This window comes from Bison bison, unplaced genomic scaffold (genome assembly GCF_000754665.1).
Source record: "Bison bison bison isolate TAMUID 2011002044 unplaced genomic scaffold, Bison_UMD1.0 scf7180017864525, whole genome shotgun sequence".
Taxonomy (NCBI): domain Eukaryota; kingdom Metazoa; phylum Chordata; class Mammalia; order Artiodactyla; family Bovidae; genus Bison; species Bison bison.
Window position 1 is genome coordinate 12,755,972 of NW_011495076.1, and position 16,994 is coordinate 12,772,965.

General features: G+C 39.0%; 1 protein-coding gene across 1 annotated transcript in view; it reads left to right on the forward strand.

Annotated features, from left to right (window-relative positions):
* CFTR (cystic fibrosis transmembrane conductance regulator (ATP-binding cassette sub-family C, member 7)) overlaps window positions 1–16,994 on the forward strand; it is a 216,327-nt gene that overhangs the window by 25,494 nt on the left and 173,839 nt on the right. The window contains exon 2 of the mRNA XM_010831223.1: window positions 14,656–14,766. Within this exon, the coding sequence (XP_010829525.1) occupies window positions 14,656–14,766 (111 nt within the window). The remainder of the gene's footprint in view (window positions 1–14,655; window positions 14,767–16,994) is intronic.

Below are 16,994 nucleotides of genomic sequence, written 5' to 3' on the forward strand. Positions count from 1 at the left end.
TCTTTGTCAGGTTTTGGTATTATGGTGATGGTGGCCTCATAGAATGAGTTTGGAAGTTTGCCTTCCTCTGCAATTTTCTGGAAGAGTTTGAGTAGGATAGGTGTTAGCTCTTCTCTGAATTTTTGGTAGAATTCAGCTGTGAAGCCGTCTGGACCTGGGCTTTTGTTTGCTGAAAGATTTCTGATTACAGTTTCAATTTCTGTGCTTGTGATAGGTCTGTTAAGATTTTCTATTTCTTCCTGGTCGAGTTTTGGAAAGTTGTACTTTTCTAAGAATTTGTCCATTTCTTTCACGTTGTCCATTTTATTGACATATACTTGCTGGTAGCAGTCTCTTATGATCCTTTGTATTTCTGTGTTGTCTGTTGTGATCTCTCCATTTTCTTTTCTAATTTTATTGATTTGATTTTTCTCCCTTTGTTTCTGGATGAGTCTGGCTAATGGTTTGTTAGTTTTATTTATCCTTTCAAAGGACCGGCTTTTGGCTTTGTTGATTTTTGCTATGGTCTCTTTTGTTTCTTTTGCATTTATTTCTGCCCTAATTTTTAAGATTTCTTTCCTTCTAATCCTGGGGTTCTTCATTTCTTCCTTTTCTAGTTGCTTTAGGTGTAGAGTTAGGTTTTTTATTTGACTTTTTTCTTGTTTCTTGAGGTATGCCTGTATTGCTATGAACTTTCCCCTTAGCACTGCTTTTACCGTGTCCCACAGGTTTTGTGTTGTTGTGTTTTCATTTTCATTTGTTTCTCTGCATATTTTGAATTCTTTTTTGATTTCTTCTGTGATTTGTTGGTTATTCAGCAGCGTGTTGTTCAGCCTCCATATGTTGGAATTTTTAATAGTTTTTCTCCTGTAATTGAGATCTAATCTTACTGCATTGTGGTCAGAAAAGATGCTTGGAATGATTTAAATTTTTTTGACTTTTCCAAGGCTAGATTTATGGCCTAGGATGTGATCTATCCTGGAGAAGGTTCTGTGTGCACTTGAGAAAAAGGTGAATTTCATTGTTTTGGGGTGAAATGTCCTATAGATATCAATTAGGTCTAACTGGTCTATTGTATTGTTTAAAGTTTGTGTTTCCTTGTATTTTCTGTTTAGTTTGATCTATCCATAGGTGTGAGTGGGGTATTAAAGTCTCCCATTATTATTGTGTTATTGTTAATTTCCCCTTTCATACTTGTTAGCATTTGTCTTACATATTGTGGTGCTCTTATGTTGGGTGCATATATATTTATAATTGTTATATCTTCTTCTTGGATTGATCCTTTGATCATTATGTAGTGTCCTTCTTTGTCTCTTTTCACAGCCTTTGTTTTAAAGTCTATTTTATCTGATATGAGTATTGCTACTCCTGCTTTCTTTTGGTCTCTATTTGCATGGAATATTTTTTTCCAGCCTTCACTTTCAGTCTGTATGTGTCCCCTGTTTTGAGGTGGGTCTCTTGTAGACAACATATGTAGGGGTCTTGTTTTTGTATCCATTCAGCCTGTCTTTGTCTTTTGGTTGGGGCATTCAACCCATTTACGTTTAAGGTAATTGTTGATAAGTATGATCCCGTTGCCATTTACTTTATTGTTTTGGGTTCAAGTTTATACACCCTTTTTGTGTTTCCTGTCTAGAGAATATCCTTTAGCATTTGTTGGAGAGCTGGTTTGGTGGTGCTGAATTCTCTGAGCTTTTGCTTGTCTGTCAAGCTTTTGATTTCTCCTTCATATTTGAATGAGATCCTTGCTGAGTACAGTAATCTGGGCTGTAGGTTATTTTCTTTCATCTTACCATTCCCTCCTGGACTGAAGAGTTTCTATTGAAAGATCAGCTGTTATCCTTATGGGAATACCCCTGTGTGTTATTTGTTGTTTTTCCCTTGCTGCTTTTAATATTTATTCTTTGTGTTTGATCTTTGTTAATTTGATTAATATGTGTCTTGGGGTGTTTCGCCTTGGGTTTATCCTGTTTGGGACTCTCTGGGTTTCTTGGACTCGGGTGATTATTTCCTTCCCCATTTTAGGGAAGTTTTCAACTATTATCTCCTCAAGTATTTTCTCATGGTCTTTCTTTTTGTCTTCTTCTTTTGGGACTCCTATGATTCAAATGTTGGGGCATTTAACACTATCCTGGAGGTCTGAGATTGTCCTCATTTCTTTTAATTCGTTTTTCTGTTTTCCTCTCTGATTCATTTATTTCTACCATTCTATCTTGTACTTCACTAATCCTATCTTCTGCCTCTGTTACTCTACTATTTGTTGCCTCCCGAGTGTTTTTGATCTCATTTATTGCATTATTCATTATATATTGACTCTTTTTTATTTCTTCTAGGTCCTTGTTAAACCTTTTTTGCATCTTCTCAATCCTTGTCTCCAGGCTATTTATCTGTGATTCCATTTTGATTTCAAGATTTTGGGTCATTTTCACTATCATTATTTGGAGTTCTTTATCAGGTCAATCCCCTATCTCTTCTTCTTTGGTTTGCTTTGGTGAACATTTATCCTGTTCCTTTACCTGCTGGGTATTCCTCTCTCTCTTTATCTTGTTTATATTGCTGAGTTTGGGGTGGCCTTTCTGTATTCTGGCAGTTTGTGGAGTTCTCTTTATTGTGGAGTTTCCTCGCTGTGGGTGGGGTTGTACGGGTGGTTTGTCAAGGTTTCTTGGTTAGGGAACCTTGTGTCAGTGTTCTGGTGGGTGGAGCTGGATTTCTTCTCTCTGGAGTGCAGTGAAGTGTCCAGAAATGAGTTATGAGATGTCAATGGTTTTGAAGTAAGTTTGGGCAGCCTGCATATTGAAGCTCAGGGCTGTGTTCCTGTGTTGCTGGAGAATTTGTGTGGTATGTCTTGCTATGGAACTTGTTGGCCCTTGGATTGTTCTTGGTTTCAGTGTAGGTATGGAGACATTTGATGAGGTCCTGTCAATTAATGTTCCCTGGAGTCAGGAGTTCTCTGGTGTTCTCAGGATTTGGACTTAAGCCTCCTGCTTCTGGTTTTCAGTCTTATTTTTACAGTAGTCTCAAGACTTCTCCTTCTATACAGCACCATTGATAAAACATCTAGGTTAAAGATGAAAAGTTTCTCCACAGTGAGGGACACCCAGAGAGGTTCACAGAGTTACATGGAGAAGAGAAGAGGGAGGAGGGAGCTAGAGGTGACCCGAATGAGATGAGGTGAATCAAAAGAGGAAAGAGCAAGCTAGCCAGTAATCACTTCCTTATGTGCACTCCACAACTGGATCTCTCAGAGATGTTCACAGAGTTAAACAGAGAAGAGAAGAGGGAGGAAGAAGACAGAGGTGGCCAGGAGGATAAAAGGGGGGAATCAAAAGGAGCAAGACAGATCCAGCCAGTAATCAGTTCCCTAAGTGTTCTCCACCGTCTGGAACACACAGAGATTCACAGAGTTGGGTAGAGAAGAGAAGGGGGAGGGAGGAGACAGAGGCGACCTGGTGGAGAAAACGGAGTGTCCAAAGCGGGAGAGAGCAGTCAAGCCAGTAATCTTGCTCCCAAGTGAAAAATGGGTACTGAAGATTGGGTTTGTAAATGTACAAAATTGATAACAAATACCAAAAAGCAAAGATTAAAAATCTAGAGTAGAGGTTGGAATTTCAAAAATACAATATTAAAGAAAAGAAGAAAAAAAAGAAAAAACAAAGTCACAAAAATTATTAAAAAAAAATATATATATGAAGTTTGCTTTAAAAAATAGGGTCTTTTTATTGCAAAGTAATAGTAGGTTATAAAAGTGAAAATTAAAGAATTGAAGGAGTAATAGAGGACTTAAAAATTAAAAAAAAAAAAGAATGATCATAAAAATAGTAAAAATATATCTAGGTCTTTCTCTGGTATTGTTGTGGGTATTGTGGGGTCAGTTCATTTTTGGATAGTTCCTTGGTCCAGCTTCTATTTCTCAAGATCTATAGGCCCCTTCTTATGCAGTCAGTACTAACTACAGGGTTTTAATCTATTGCATCTGTCACTTCCAAGGCAGTTCCCTCTGTTTTAGCTGCTTCTGTTTGCTGGTCTCTTCAGTGTCTGCTTTCCACCCTGACACAAAGTGGGTGGTGGTGGACACTTTTTTTAGGCTCACTTGTTCAGTTGCGCTGTGGGGAGAGAGGGACGCTGCAAACAAATAACACTGGCGTGTGCTTGCAGTGTCTCAGCCACACTGGGCCTGCCCCCACTCACGGCACATGTGCCCTCCCTGCCCACACTGTTCAGGCTCTAGGTTGCTCTACCAGGAACTGTCCGAGGCTGGCCCTGGGCTGCATGCACCTCCCGGTTCTAAGCCACTCAGGTTCAGGCACTTGGGTAGTTCTCAGAGGCGCAGACTTAGTTGGGCCTGCTTTTTGTGCCCTTTCCAGGTCCGAGCAGCTCAGGTGATGAGGTGTTTGGAGAGCGTGGTCGCTGCAACTTATCACCTCCCCCGTCCCTGCTGTTCGGTTTTCTGGGTGTAGAACCGGTGCACCTTCTCAGGCGGATGTTGACTGTCCAGAACCCCAAGAAGTCTTAGTTAGAAAAGAAGCCTGCTTGCAGTTCGGTAGATAATGTCTCTCTGGGGCTGTGATTTCCCCCTTCCGGCTCTGGCTGCCTGTCACCAGAAGGGGATGGTTTGCAGCCGCCTAGTTCTGTTCAGCCCTTTGTTCTGTGCGTGGGCCTGGAGGTGTCTTAGGGCTTTTCACATGGTAGCTATCCCACAGTCTGGTTTGCTAGCCCAAGTTAGTTCACTCAGATTGCCTTCAGGGCATTCAGGCCCGGTCCTTACTCTAAGCAATGCAGCCCGTGCCTCCCTGCCCAGCCCCTGCTTGCTAGTGGCGGGTGCAGGCGTCTGTGCTGCTTCTTCACTGGGGGAGTTACTGTTGGGCTCATAATCTGTGGGTTTTAATTATTTATTTATTTTTCCTCCCTGTTATGTTGCCCTGTGTGCTTCCAAGGCTCGCCACAGACTCGGCAGTGAGAGTGTTTCCTGGTGTTTGGAAACTTCTCTCTTTTTAAGACTCCCTTCCTGGGATGGAGCTCCATCCCTACCTCTTTTGTCTCTTTTTTTGTCTTTTATATTTTTTCCTACCTCCTTTTGAAGACAGTGGGCTGCTTTTCTGGGTGCCTGATGTCCTCTGCCGGCATTCAGAAGTTGTTTTGTGGAATTTACTTATCATTTAAATGTTCTTTTGATGAATTTGTTGGGAGAAAGTGGTCTCCCCATCCTATTCCTCTGCCATCTTAGGACCGCCCTCCTGTTACCTGTCTTTTAGATTATAGCCATTCTGATGGTTATGAAGTAGAATCTCATTGTGGTTTTGATTTGCATTTCTCTAACAGCTAATGAAGTTGAACATCTTTTCATATGCTTTTGGGTGTTCATATATCTCTTTTGGAGAAATGTCCATTCAGATCCTTTGCCCGTTTATAAATTGGGTTGTCTTTTTATGATTGAGTTATGAGTTCCTTATATATTCTACATACAGATCTCTTACTGGATGTATGATCTGCAAAAAAATTCTCCCATTCTTTGGATTATTTTTTCCACTTCCTTGATGGTCTGCTTTAAGGCATAAAATTTTTATAATTTGATGATGTCTAATATATTGTTTTTTTTCTGTTGTTGCTTATGCTTTTCATATTATACCTAAGGGTATATTATTTTTGTTTTCCTAAAATTAGTCCTAATATGGCAAATTTGGTACAAGTGTAGGCTTTGGTATCACAGTCCTGTTTTGAAATTCTAACTCTGCCCTGGATAAATGATTTAAGCTCCTTCAGCCTGTTATTCATCTGTAAAATGAAGATAATACTAGGACTTAACTAGATAAAACTAGGACTTGAATCATTGTGGGGATCAGATGAAATAATGAATGTGAAATACTTAGAATTTTACAGAATTATAGTAATAGTCTACTAATGTAAGCTATTACTTTTGTTATAGTCCCAATAATAAACTCTAGTGCTCTGGAAATTAAAGCCATGTAGATTCTATGAAGAAGCAATATAATAATCTACAGCTATAATATTTTATGAACAACATTGAATCTGACCCCCATGAAAACCAAATAGTCATAGTTGTTATTTCCAGGAGGAGCTGCAGCTAAGAGATCTTAATAAGAGTTTTTTAAAGGTCACATGCCTGGGAAATAATAGAATTAAAACTTAAAATTTTCTTCTTAAAATCACTGCTGCTGCTGCTGCTAAGGTGCTTCAGTCGTGTCCAACTCTGTGCAACCCTATCGACAGCAGCCCACCAGGCTCCCAGTCCCTGGGATTCTCCAGGCAAGAACTCTGGAGTGGGTTGCCATTTCCTTCTCCAATGCATGAAAGTGAAAAGTCAAAATGAAGTCTCACGGTTGTGTCCGACTCTTCATGACCCCATGGGCTGCAGCCTACCAGGCTCCTCCATCCATGGTATTTTCCAGGCAAAAGTACTGGAGTGGGGTGCCAATGCCTTCTCCACTTAAAATCACTAGTTCAGTTTTTTCAGAACAGATTTATAGTAGAAATTAAGTGGAGTTTTTTTAGTCTTCATGGTAGTTTTACCTCAGACAGTTATATCGGGAAAGAAATGAAAGTTTATGGGAATTAAAATTTATAGTGAAAATTACGTGAAAATCATGGAGTTAAGGTATATTTGACTAGAAAGTTTATTTGCATAGATAGCCGTGCTGCTGCAGCTGCTAAGTCGCTTCAGTCGTGTCCAACTCTGTACGACCCCATAGACGGTAGTCCACCAGGCTCCCCCGTCCCTGGGATTCTCCAGGCAAGAACACTGGAGTGGGTTGCCATTTCCTTCTCCAATGCATGAAAGTGAAAAGTGAAAGTGAAGTTGCTCAGTCGTGTCCGACTCTTAGCGACCCCATGGTCGTTAGGCTCACTGCAGCCCACCAGGCTCCTCCGTCCATGGGACTTCCCAGATAAGAGTACTGGAGGGGGTTGCCATTGCCTTCTCCGGCATAGATAGCCATAGCGAGTACTAATTATATATGCCTTCTTCTTTAATTAAATAGAACTTCTTTCTTATTTCAAGTTATACATACACCGTTAGACATTACTGAATATAGATAAGCAAAAAGAAAGTATTTTTGCCAGATGTTTTAATACGCTTGCATTCCTGATACATTTATATTTAGAAGCATCTTATAAAATAGGTCTATCAATTTTCTATTTAAGTTTAGGTTCATTCGGCATGAAATTAAATTGATTTGTATCATGGCTTTAAATTGTGGGCCTCTGGAAGATTTTTCAGATTGGTTTGTAGGCTTTTGTTGAGCAGCAAATAATCATCTTTCCAAATCTTCTAAAATTCATTGACTATATTTATTTACTGTTAACTCATCTGCACGAAGAAAAAGAATTTCTACAGTTCTGTTGGTAAGTGCCTCATGAGAAATTAACTCTCAAACACAAAAATAGCTTGTTTAGCAAGCAAGAAGGCAAACACTGTTTAATTACCTTGTGGAGTCAGAGGACAGACTCACTGACTTGACCTGCACCCCAGTGCTGCAGCTGTGAGGTACATTCTTGAAACCTACAAGTTTTATGTAGGACTTTTGAGGGCTAGATGCCATTACTTTCTCAAGGTTTATCTTTACTAAAATTCATTGAGGAAAAACACATCTGACACAAATAACCCTGGATCTAAGTTGGTTAAACAGTTGTGACATTTAAAGTGTTATTTACATGAATTGAAAACGACATCCTTGTAGAGATGAAATAACTTTTGGTCGGAAACCAATTCTTCCCATCATAGCCATTTTTCAAAAAGCTAAAGCAAACTGGCAAAACGTGCTGCAGAAATTTGAGATTTATTGTCACAGTCTGTTCAAATGATTCCCCTCCTTTCCTCTTCCTAAACTTCAGCATTTTCTTTAGGACTATCCAACATATTTGAGGGATTTCAAACCATGGTAAATACACTGGATGAGGAGAAAACCTCTAGTGTATTTAAATTTGTCTATACTAAGCAGTTTACAATAATTTCTATTAGTTCCTTAAGTATCATTTCATGCAGAAAGGAAAAAGTCTTCGTCATTTGAGTTTATCGATTTGTCAGTATTTGGGAGATGTGTCATGCAACCATGGATTTGAATTTGCTGTTTATTTCACTTGGCTATATAAATAAAAAATAATGTTACATAATGTAGAGACATGATTGTTTTATACAAACAAAATCATCTTAAACTGAAAAGATCTGATACTTGACCTTCATCTTAAATTATAGCAGATGAAAATGTCAGTTGCCTCTGGTGGATTAATAAAGCCAAATGTCAAATGGGAAGGTGATTATAAGCTTTAATTATGTGGTTTTACAGGGATAGGTTTCTTGAAAAATCAAAGCTTTAATAATGTCTATAATTGGAAAATTCTTTTCATCATAAGGAAGTACAAGTCACTCTACATCTGTGCAAAAATCAGAAATTTTATTCTAAGAAATGAAACTAAATACAGTTTCATTGTGTGTGTATTTATTTTTTAATCAAGTGATTGATTTTTTTCTTAATAAAACCTGAAGTCTCTTATTAAATGTGCAATGGGTCTGGGTGCTAGACTTTTATTTTTTGTGTTGGTCTATGCTCAAAATTCTCCAAGCCAGGCTTCAGGAATATGTGAACCGTGAACTTCCAGATGTTCAAGCTGGTTTTAGAAAAGGCAGAGGAACCAGAGATCAAATTGCCAACATCTGCTGGATCATGGAAAAAGCAAGAGAGTTCCAGAAAAACATCTATTTCTGCTTTATTGACTATGCCAAAGCCTTTGACTGTGTGGATCACAATAAACTGTGGAAAATTCTTCAAGAGATGGGAATACCAGACCACCTGATCTGCCTCTTGAGAAACCTATATGCAGGTCAGGAAGCAACAGTTAGAACTGGACATGGAACAATAGACTGGTTCCAAATAGGAAAAGGAGTACATCAAGGCTGTATATTGTCACCCTGCTTATTTAACTTATATGCAGAGTACATCATGAGAAACGCTGGGCTGGAAGAAGCACAAGCTGGAATCAAGATTGCCAGGAGAAATATCAATAACCTCAGATATGCAGGTGACACCACCTGTATGGCAGAAAGTGAAGAGGAACTAAAAAGCCTCTTGATGAAAGTGAAAGAGGAGAGTGAAAAAGTTGGCTTAAAGCTCAACATTCAGAAAACGAAGATCATGGCATCTGGTCCCATCCGTTCATGGGAAATAGATGGGGAGAAAGTGGAGACAGTGTCAGACTTTATTTTTCTGGGCTCCAAAATCACCACAGATGGTGATTTTAGCCATGAAATTAAAAGACGCTTACTCCTTGAAAGGAAAGTTATGACCAACCTAGATAGCATATTCAAAAGTGGAGACATTACTGTGCCAACAAAGGTCCATCTAGTCAAGGCTGTGGTTTTTCCAGTGGTCATGTATGGATGTGAGAGTTGGACTGTGACGAAGGCTGAGCGCCGAAGAACTGTGGTGTTTTGAACTGTGGTGCTGGAGAAGACTCTTGAGAGTCCCTTGGACTGCAAGGAGATCCAACCAGTCCATTCTAAAGGAGATCAGTCTTGGGTGTTCTTTGGAAGGACTGATGCTAAAGCTGAAACTCCAGTACTTTAGCTACCTCATGCGAAGAGTTGACTCACTAGAAAAGGCCCTGATGCTGGGAGGGACTGGGGGCAGGAGGAGAAGGGGACGACAAAGGATGAGATGGCTGGATGGCATCACTGACTTGATGGACATGAGTTTGACTAAAGTCCGGGGTTGGTGATGAACAGGGAGGCCTGGTGTGCTACCATTCATGGGGTCGCAAAGATTCGGACATGACTAAGCAACTGAACTGAAAACTTTAGGATATAAAGAACTGTATACCTTAAGAATCTCTGCAGCCCTGTAATTAATGATTAGTGAGTTTCTGTTAGAAATAGTGAAAACTTTGGAAACTGTCACAGTTTCTAAGTTCAATTTATAAATCCATTTTCAATATGCAGTTACAGGTTATGAACAGAAAAGGAGGATAAGATCAGTTAGAGATGAGGGAAGGGATGGTGAGAGCAGGTTTGAGGAAAGTGAGGAAGAACAGGGTTTATTGCTTTTGGTTATTGCAGGTGTACCTCCATAGCTATTATGAAACACTTGCATGCTCATTCATTTTTTAATGGAAGAAATTTTGAGGTAGGTATCCTGAGTTGTCATCCTAAATTCTATCCAAGTATGTTGAACATACTCAAGCTCACTCAAAAGAAACAGTGGCTGGAATTTTACAGTAACTAATATTTCATTGAGTGTCTAGATATAGATAACTGGGATTTTTTTATTTGCTTGTTTTTATTTTTAGGATTGGTTTGAGGTAGTCAGGGGGACCTCCATGATGGAGCAGAGATTTTGTTCAGTTGTTTTTGGCTTAATCTCACAAAATAAATTCTTTCAGTTAACTGGTGATTGATTACCAGGCAGCTTAAAGTTAATTGATTTTAGGTTTCATAATTAACCTTAAGTTTCTGTTTCAGGTTATGAATATAGGTTTACTGTAATGAATCTGTCAGAAACACTAAACTGTATTAATCATTATTAATGGCTAACTCTTAATACTACTGAATATGTTTGATTTGATGGTGCTGGGCTATGGAGCTCTTTATAATCAAGACTAGAGGTAATGTTATAATATATGTATTAAAATGGGCACAGATAACACAAGGAAGCTTTTTATAAACGTAGCCATCAAATTGTGTTACTTTAAAATGAGCTAGAAAGTCATTTATGGAATTGGTGATCAGGTCTTAGATATGGACCAAAAGATGTATGTTTATTAGTTTTTAAAAGAAAAAAATTGTTTTTAAACTTCCTGCAAATGTCTATGGTATTATAATATTTACAGTTAGTGAGATTCTCTTTATTTGTAAATTTAGTTTCATATTTTAACAATTTTAAACATACTGAAAATGAAAGTTTTAGCAATAGAGGGAGTATATTTTTCTCTTCTAAATTTTCCATTTTTTGCTGTTGTTGTTTAGTCACTCAGTCTATCCAACTCTTTTGCGACCTCATGGACTGCAGCCCACCAGGCTCCTCTGTCCATGGGGTTTTCTGGGTAAGATTAGAGGAGTGGGTTGCCATTTCCTTCTCCACGGGATCTTCCTGACCCAGAGATTGAATCCGCGAGGTCAAGTTGGCCCTTTTCTGGTTGAGCTGATTGTTAAATTTTCAGGAACTTCGTGAGCTGGTTGTTAAGCACAACTAGTATTAAAAATTAATTGAAATAAATTATGTTAAATAAAGATAATAAAAACTCGAAAGTTATTGCTGCCTATTCATTATTATCTATGCTACTGAGGTTAGTTGATTGTATCTGAATGGTAATCACACTATATTATAATATGCAACTGTGTATCTCTTCCCAACTTGGTGCTCAGTGACTTCACATTTGATGGCTTGAAACTGGTCATGGTGGGAGCATTTACAACACAGAAACTGGCCGATGCCATAAGTCACCTTTTGTTTTTCTGAGGAAGGCATGGGTGAAGACATGCTAGCACACCATATCATTGCCTGCAGTTTGCTAGCTTTTGATTTCCCTGCTGCTAGACCCTCCTTCCATACTCTGTCCAGAATAACCCACCAAGCTTAATTTTCCTAGACAATAAAAGCTGAACATGGTAAAGGAAGGGATGATGTCAGAAGAATGTGGTAAAATATAGTTTTTGCCATTTAGTAACAAACAAATTTAGCATCTTTGAGCCTCCATTCCTTTATGCTTAAAGTAAGGCAGTCATCTCTTTGTTCTGCCTACCTATCAAGACTTTCAAATTAAAATGACAATATGCTAGTGTTTGTGAAAGTGCTGTACACACATAATTTTTTTTATTAGTAGTAAACACTTGCTTCAGCTTTTCACTTATTGACTTTATTTTACAAAGGCTTATAACTAACAGAATAGAGTTTATATCCTAAAATTGCTGCCCCAGATTTTTCACACTCTCACCGACCCCTGTATCAGCAAATGTGGCTCCAGTGCTTATGCTTGCTACTGGATGGCAAGCACCAGGTGGGTGTGCCAACACTCTCTCAGACAATGCCCACTGTAGATGCTAGATCATGGGACTTCTTTACTGTGTTCAGACTGTCCTCAATTATTTTTGTTCTTGTTCTCTCTGAAAAACTGCCAATGGATCACAATGGGCAATAAAGATGAACCTTACTATCATCCTTTGTTGAGATTTGAAGGCTCTTGTTAAGATGCAAACATTGCAAGTAAAAATGAAAAAAACCTGACATATTAAGCCATTGTCACTTGTTGATATCTTGGTCAGAAATGGTTGGTGAAACTCCTGAGCCTTTGAGCTGGGTTGTAATTCAGTTGAATTTTAAGGAAGGACAAGTTGTAGATACACCGGGAACGCAGGGAAGGGGTGAAGACCAGGGAAGTGTAAACAAGAATCTGGACCCGTTGGGTGGGAGTGGTGAAGGTAGACATAAGAGCCTTTTGTAGTTTTTCCCTGAAACAATGTCAAAATGTTTGTGTTTGGCATAGCATTTCCTCTTTTTATTCAGAATAGCTTTGCTAGAATACTTTGCTGTCATGAGTTTATTTGGCCTCTCAGATACTGCTAAAACACTCTTTTAATTTTTTATGGGTGACATGCCTTGATATTACCAAATTCTCAGTGACACCGAACTTTAGAACTCTCTGAAGAAAAGAAAGATAGTAAGAGTAAAAACATATGTTCAGTTCAGTTCAGTCGCTCAGTCATGTCTGACTCTTTGCGACCCCATGAACCACAGCACGCCAGGCCTCCCTGTCCATCACCAACTCCCGGAGCTCACTCAAACTCATGTCCATCGAGTCAGTGATGCCATCCAACCATCTCATCCTCTGTTGTCCCCTTCTCCTCCTGCCCCCAATCCTTCCCAGCATCAGAGTCTTTTCCAGTAAGTCAACTCTTCACATGAGGTGGCCAAAGTACTGGAGTTTCAGCTTTAGCATCAGTCCTTCCAAAGAACACCCAGGACTGATCTCCTTTAGAATGGACTGGTTGGATCTCCTTGCAGTCCAAGGGACTCTCAAGAGTCTTCTCCAACACCACAGTTCAAACGCATCAATTCTTCAGCGCTCAGCTTTCTTCACAGTCCACTCTCACATTCATACATGACCACTGGAAAAACCATAGCATTGACTAAATGGACTTTGTTGGCAAAGTAACGTCTCTGCTTTTTGATATGCTATCTAGGTTGGTCATAACTTTTCTTCCAAGGAGTAAGTGTCTTTTAATTTCATGGCTGCAGTCACCATCTGCAGTGATTTTGGAGCCCAGAAAAATAAAGTCTGACACTGTTTCCACCTTTTCCCCATCTATTTCCCATGAAGTGATGGGACCAGATGCCAGATCTTTGTTTTCTGAATGTTGAGCTTTAAGCCAACTTTTTCACTCTCCTCTTTCACTTTCATCAAGAGGCTTTTTAGTTCCTCTTCACTCTCTGCCATAAAGGTGGTGTCATCTGCATATCTGTGGTTATTGATATTTCTCCCAGCAATCTTGATTCCAGAGAATCACTAATTTCAACTTCAATTCATTTTGTTAATAAATACATGACATTTCACATGAGAAAGGTCTCATTTGCTCAACAACTTTCATTTAGAAGTCTCTTTTTGTACATAATTTCTTTAACAGTTTTCCTGCCCCTCCCTCCTTCCTCTTTGTTTTCCCTTTTCTTTGTTTTGTTTTTAGATTTTCTCACCTCTGTGAAGATTGTTGTTGTTGTTTATTTGCTAGGTTGTGTCTGACTCTTTGCAACCCCATGGACTGTAGCCCATCAGGCTCCTCTGTCCATTGGGTTCCTCAGACAAGGAGAGTGGAGTGAGTTTCCATTTCCTTCTCCAGGGAATCTTCTCCACCCAGGGATTAAACCCTCATCTCCTGTATTGGCAGGCAGATTCTTTACTACTGAGCCACCTGGAAAGCCTCTCTGTGAAGATTATTTTGCCTTATTCACAATAGTTAGAAACGTGTACTTGAAAATAACTGCAGTATCCTGCCTAATCATTTACCAGGCCAGCTTCCATCATAAATTGTTATTTATTAGATATGTAGCGGGCCAAAGTGCGTAACTGTTGTAAGATGAGGAGACAAACACAAGAAAATTATGATCCCCACCGTCATTCAGGGGTGATGATTAAGTCAACAAATTGACACACACTACTCATTAGCCCTCCAGCTACAGTTAGTTCATTCCACAAATAGCACATTGCTGAGGAGTTTGTACTATGATATGTTGGGTGTTGTTTGAGTGTCTGTCTTATCATTCATAGATCATTTTGTAGAGGCTGGACTTCAACAAACTATAAACTTTTAATATCTGGTTATTTTAGGGAAATTTCTTCCCACCTCTCTCCTTCCCGCCCTTCCTTTCAGATTTTTATACTTTTAGTATAGAATGTTTAGCAGTTTTCTTTTTTTTCCTCTCTGGGAAAGATTCTACCACCATTCCTAATCCTTTTAGAAAAAGCTATAGTCATATCAGTTCAGAGGTGTTGATGTTTTATACAGTTGAGTTCTGTGAGATATGAATCTCTGATATTCATAGAAGATGCCTTACTTTATTCTCATATTTATGTGCGGCTCTTTTCCACATGTTAGAAAATTTGAAACTTTATCTGATTTCAAGTCTACATTGGAGATCAAGTTAACAGTTATATCTGTTTCTCCTCTCTTTATTTTAGCTGGACCAGACCAATTTTGAAGAAAGGATACAGACAGCGCTTGGAATTGTCAGACATATACCATATCTCTTCTTCTGATTCTGCTGACAATCTATCTGAAAAATTGGAAAGGTATGTTCATGAACATTGTTTATTAGTTGAAGAGAGAAATTAATATTATTAGAGACTAGAGAACTACTATTGGAGGGCCTAATTCTTAAAATGGGGTATTTATAATAGGAACATCCTATTTTCTTGATGAAGTCTTGATCAATTAAGAATTAACCATAGAAGGGATGAAAGAAAACCATTTCCCTGGGAAAAGATCTTTTTTATTTTTTGAAAAATACATATTGGAATTCTGAGAAGCTATCTGTCACTTAAAGAACATTAAGTGGATTTTGTGAAGACCGGAACAACATCTTTATGAAGCAAGTTGTGTATATTTGCCTCTAGAATCTTAAATCGTGAATACAGATACGCATACTCAGAAATCTTAGGGTAAAGGCAGTTGGATGTCAAGAATATGTAGAAGTTTCATATTTTTGAGCACATGTTGAATGCCAGGTATGGTATCTCCTCTTAGCCTCTCTGGAAGGAAAGTATCATTATCTCTATCTTATAGAAGAGCAAATTGAGGCTCAGAGAGATAAATTTTCCAGCTAATAAATGGCTGAGCTCTGATTCAAACTTGGGTCCATACTCCCAGCTTCCCCAAAAACAGTGTTTCCCATTGTAAAGAAGTCTTCTTTTTAAAGAGTATTGGTTACAATCCTTTTGATTGCTAGTGACAGGAATCCAATCAAGTAGCTTAAGTAAATAAAAAGAGGAAATGTATTGACTCATGTAGTCTATCTGTGTAAAAGCTTAGGGACAGAACTGCCGTTAGGGACTCAGTGGAACCAGGAACTGGTTTTATTGTCTCAGATTGGCTTCCTCCATGCAGTGGTCCTCAGAACGCTTTTTTCATGTCTTTACAGACCACTGAGGAAAGAGTCTTTTTTCCAAAAGTGAAAAATCCCAGAAACTTTTGAGTCACATGCTTACTTCTTGGACCAACAACAATCTGTGAATGAGCTGGACAGAGTCTTGTGCCAGCAGTACAGGATCTGATACCAGATGAGGGGGAAAGGGAAAGGGAGTTGGCAAAAAAGAAAGAGAAGCAACTACTTTTTAACAGCACCAAAATAAAATAGTCGAGTAGACTTATAATTCGTTTACTTTATTTTCATTAAACTCATTGAATTTCTTTTGAAGTTTCAAGGCACATAAGGTGTTTAGCCTTATTGTTTCTTGGTTTTATTCAAAGAATTAGTATAGTGAAAGTAGCAGATTCACATTTCCAAGATCAAGCACCAGCTTCCATTATTGAGCACTTAGTATATGTAAGTGCCATTAAGGCAGTATTACTTTTGTTTTTTTGTTTTTTTTTGGTTTGTTCTGGTTATGATAAATAAGCAGAATAAAGTCTAGAATAGAGTCTGTCCCTTGGTAGATCCCCTATGGATACCAAACTTTATGGATGCTCAAGTCCCTTATACCAAATGTTATATTATATGCAAATAACCTACATATATTCACTTTCAGTTCAGTTCAGTTCAGTCGCTCAGTTGTGTCCGACTCTTTGCAACCCCATGAATCGCAGCACACCAGGCCTCCCAGTCCATCACAAGCTCCCGGAGTTCACTCAGACTCACATCCATCGAGTCAGTGATGCCATCCAGCCGTCTCATCCTCTGTCGTCCCCTTCTCCTCCTGCCCCCAATCCCTCCCAGCATCAGTCTTTTACAATGAGTCAACTCTTCACATGAGGTGGCCAAAGTACTGGAGTTTCAGCTTTAGTATCATTCCCTCCAAAGAAATCCCAGGGCTGATCTTCAGAATGGACTGGTTGGATCTCCTTGCAGTCTCCCTTGGACTCTCAAGAGACTTCTCCAACACCACAGTTCAAAAGCATCAATTCTTTGGTGCTCAGCCTTCTTCACAGTCCAACTCTCACATCCATACATGACCACAGGAAAAACCACAGCCTTGACCAGATGGACCTTTGTTGGCAAAGTAATGTCTCTGCTTTTGAATATTCTATCTACGTTGGTCATAACTTTCCTTCCAAGGAGTAAGCATCTTTTAATTTCATGGCTGCAGTCACCATCTGCAGTGATTTTGGAGCCCAAAAAAAGAAAGTCTGACACTATTTCCACTGTTTCCCCATCTATTTCCCATGAAGTGATAACCAGATGCCATGATCTTAGTTTTATGAATGTTGAGCCTTAAGCCAACTTTTCCGCTCTCCTCTTTCACCTTCATCAAGAGGCTTTTTAGTTCCTCTTCACCTTCTGCCATCAGGGTGGTGTCATCTG